This window comes from Tupaia chinensis, unplaced genomic scaffold, assembly GCF_000334495.1.
Source record: "Tupaia chinensis unplaced genomic scaffold, TupChi_1.0 Scaffold000539_1, whole genome shotgun sequence".
Taxonomy (NCBI): Eukaryota; Metazoa; Chordata; class Mammalia; order Scandentia; family Tupaiidae; genus Tupaia; species Tupaia belangeri.
In genome coordinates, this window is record NW_006160052.1 from 3,003,942 (window position 1) to 3,006,804 (window position 2,863).

The 2,863-nt window shown below is 63.0% G+C and overlaps 1 protein-coding gene across 4 annotated transcripts in view; it reads right to left on the bottom strand.

Moving 5' to 3' along the window:
* CRTAC1 (cartilage acidic protein 1) overlaps positions 1-2,863 on the bottom strand; it is a 183,026-nt gene that overhangs the window by 45,200 nt on the left and 134,963 nt on the right. For all 4 annotated transcript variants that reach the window (XM_006157350.3, XM_006157352.3, XM_006157349.3 and 1 more), the window contains exon 4: positions 1,423-1,559. In XM_006157350.3, the coding sequence (XP_006157412.1) occupies positions 1,423-1,559 (137 nt within the window). The remainder of the gene's footprint in view (positions 1-1,422; positions 1,560-2,863) is intronic.

Consider the following 2,863-nt stretch of genomic DNA (forward strand, 5'->3'; position numbering starts at 1 on the left):
CTGGCCTCAGCCTCTCCTCCCTGGCCCCCCTGCCACTGCTCTGTGTCCCCACCGCAGTGGGCCTGCCTCTCCTCCTTGGCCTCCTCACCATCCCCAGGCCCCAGGATGGTCAACGGGCGGCTGGACGCAGGGAGCGCTGCTCTTCAGGGGGGGACTGACTTTCCAGTTGTTTCTTGCTCCCCGAGGCCGGGGAGGCTGAAGCCTGGGGCTGAGCGGAGCGAGCAGGCCTGCAGACGTCGCAGCGCGGTCAGGCGTCTCTTCACATTCTGCACGGGGCCTTTGTCCTGAGTTAAACGCGTGGGTGTGCAGATGACCTTGTCAGGACAGACAGTGCCTCTCTGTGAGTAACCTTCACGCCCCTCCCTCTTGCTCTCGCAAAGTTTCCCACTTTGCTGAGTGTGGGAAGCCTTGGCCCTGAATGAGCCAGACGGGAAGTCAGGGGGAGAGAGGGAAGAGGCCCCCAGCCGTGACCAGGCCTGCCATGCCCCCTCCAGGCCCTCCCCACACTCTGGAACTGTTCACCGAGCCGCCTCCCCTTCTCCTCCCACCAGGCAGGAGTCCAGGTGGCACAGATTCAGGTCAGGGCTAAATGTGGCTTCGCAGCCCAGCTTGGCTTCTCTTCCCAGCACCAGCTTGTTAAGAAATAAATATTTATACCTGGCACCTGCCTTCTCCCAAGGCCTGGAGGCCCCTGCTGTGAAGATTCACGCTGAATCCCCAATCCCCTTGGTGCCACCTCAATCCAACGTGAGCGACCCCCTTCTCCTGCCCCAGAGATGCTCCCCTGGAAAGCTGGCTGGCAGCTGGGGTCCTGGTTTAGTGGCTGGTTTTAAAGCCAAGGAGGTGGGCGGCAGGGGAGCAGGTGACAGGAGGGATAAATCACCTCGCAGCAAGCCTCGGGATCCGGCCAGGCCTGCTGGGACCAAGCCCAGGTGGGCGGCTGCAGCGGCTCTGGCCCACCCCGCCCGGCCTTCTTCCCCACCCACTCGGGACTGGGCTACGGATGGTTGAAGGGCTGTGTGCAGGCAGCCCTCGGTCGCTCCCTGCGAGCCTCGTGCCCTCGCTTGTCCCGTAACTGTTTACAGGGCTCAAGACACATAAGTGGAAGAGTGCTTATTCATCCGGGGTCCTCCAGCAAGCCACAACCCCACACTAGGCCTTCGTCCCTGCGCATGTCTGACGGACAGTGGTGACAGCCCCGGCCAGCTCCCTCGTGGCTGCAGGAGAGGACGGAAAGGTACGCTGTAAGGCGCCCTGCAGGTCTCGGCTGTGAGCGGCACCTGCATGCAGGGTGCGGGGTGCTGAGGTAGTGCTGCGGTGGGCTGTGCCCGTCAGCCGCTGCTGGGGACGTCCACCCGGTGGCTCCTACATTGCCGTGTGCCCCTGCTCCTCTCCAGACCCCCCTCGCACCTCCACACTCACCGTCCTGTCCACGCAGGCCACGGAGCGTCCGGCAAAGAGGCTGGCCACGCCGCGGGCCACGTTGACCTCGTCGCTCAGGATGTCTTCCCACCGGTTATTGCGGAACTTGAACAGCTTGTCCGTGTACGTGGCCACCCCTGGGGAGAGGAGGGAAGGGAGGGTAGATGGTGGATTAGCACAGGTCCGATCTGGGGAGTCTGGCGGCACCTGCCCCAAGGTGGCTGGGCCGGAGGTGGGCGGGTCGTCTGCTGCAAGGAAGATTCCAGAAGGTGAGCGCCTCTGTCTGAGGGAACTCAGGTGTGTTCGCTTCAAGAGGAGACTGCAGCTTGTGAGGGTGGCCGGCCCAGCCTGGGAGCCAGGGGAGAAAGGCTGCCACTGCTGGTTCTGGGGTGACCCGAGGGCCGACTTCGGTTCTGTGCCACGCCCCTGTAACATCACAAGGGAGCCCCCGAGCGGCCGACATTTCCACATCCAAACTCAGCCCAGGGCGTCTCCTTGCCCAGGAGCTGTCCCCCACCTCCAGCTCCACGGGACTGCAGGACCGATCTGGTCCCAGGAGTGGTCCTGGCTGCTGGGCGGTCCTGACGTCTGCCTTGAGGAAGGGCTGGAGTTGAGCTCAGACAGTGAGAGGGTTGGGCTGCCCTGGGAGGCCCAGGCCCTGGGTCTGGGTCACCGTGAGAGCAGGTGGCAGCTAACTTGGCCGAGAAAGTCACGCACCCGCACTGCACACACGATGTGGAATTTGGGAGGCCGTGAACTCCTGAAGCTCCTCCAGGACTCAGAAGCCCTGTTCTGGGGAAGTGGGGAAGACCTCCGGGTGGCTGGAGCCCCAAGCCCCACAGGTGGCCACTGAGCCAGAGAGCTCCCCTCTGCGCTCCCCGGGGCCCATTTCCTGTCAGTGGGAACCCAGGGTGCTCTCCCCTCAGCCCAGCCCAGGAAACAGAAGCAGCCCTGAGGGACCCAGGCAGGTCCTTCCTGAGCCTGGGGAGGATGAGACTCGGGGCAGGATCCCTGGACCTGGCTGCCCTGCCGGCCGAGGGCTTAGACTGCAGGGGACAGCACGGGACAGTGGTCACAAACTTGGGGTGGGGATGAGCCCAAGCTCCACTCTGGGCTCTGCCCGGGTCCTGCTTCGGGTTCCAGACTAGGCAGGTCACTTGGCACCTGAGCCTCAGTGTCCTGATCCTAAGAAGGACCTTCACCTTGACTGGGACGAACAGACGAGATGTCAAGGGCGTGGCACGGGGCCCCGAAGGTAGCTGTGATTAGACGGAACTGTGTTTTCTCATTTTTTTTTGGAGAGGTTTTCGCTATAGGGCGCATGTGCTCGCCAGACAAACAGAGACAAAGAGATAGAAAGTGAGAAATCACCCCCCAGGGGGGATGGCCACGCCACAATCCCTTCTTCATTCTCTTCTTGGGATCTTGGGCACGCACGCAC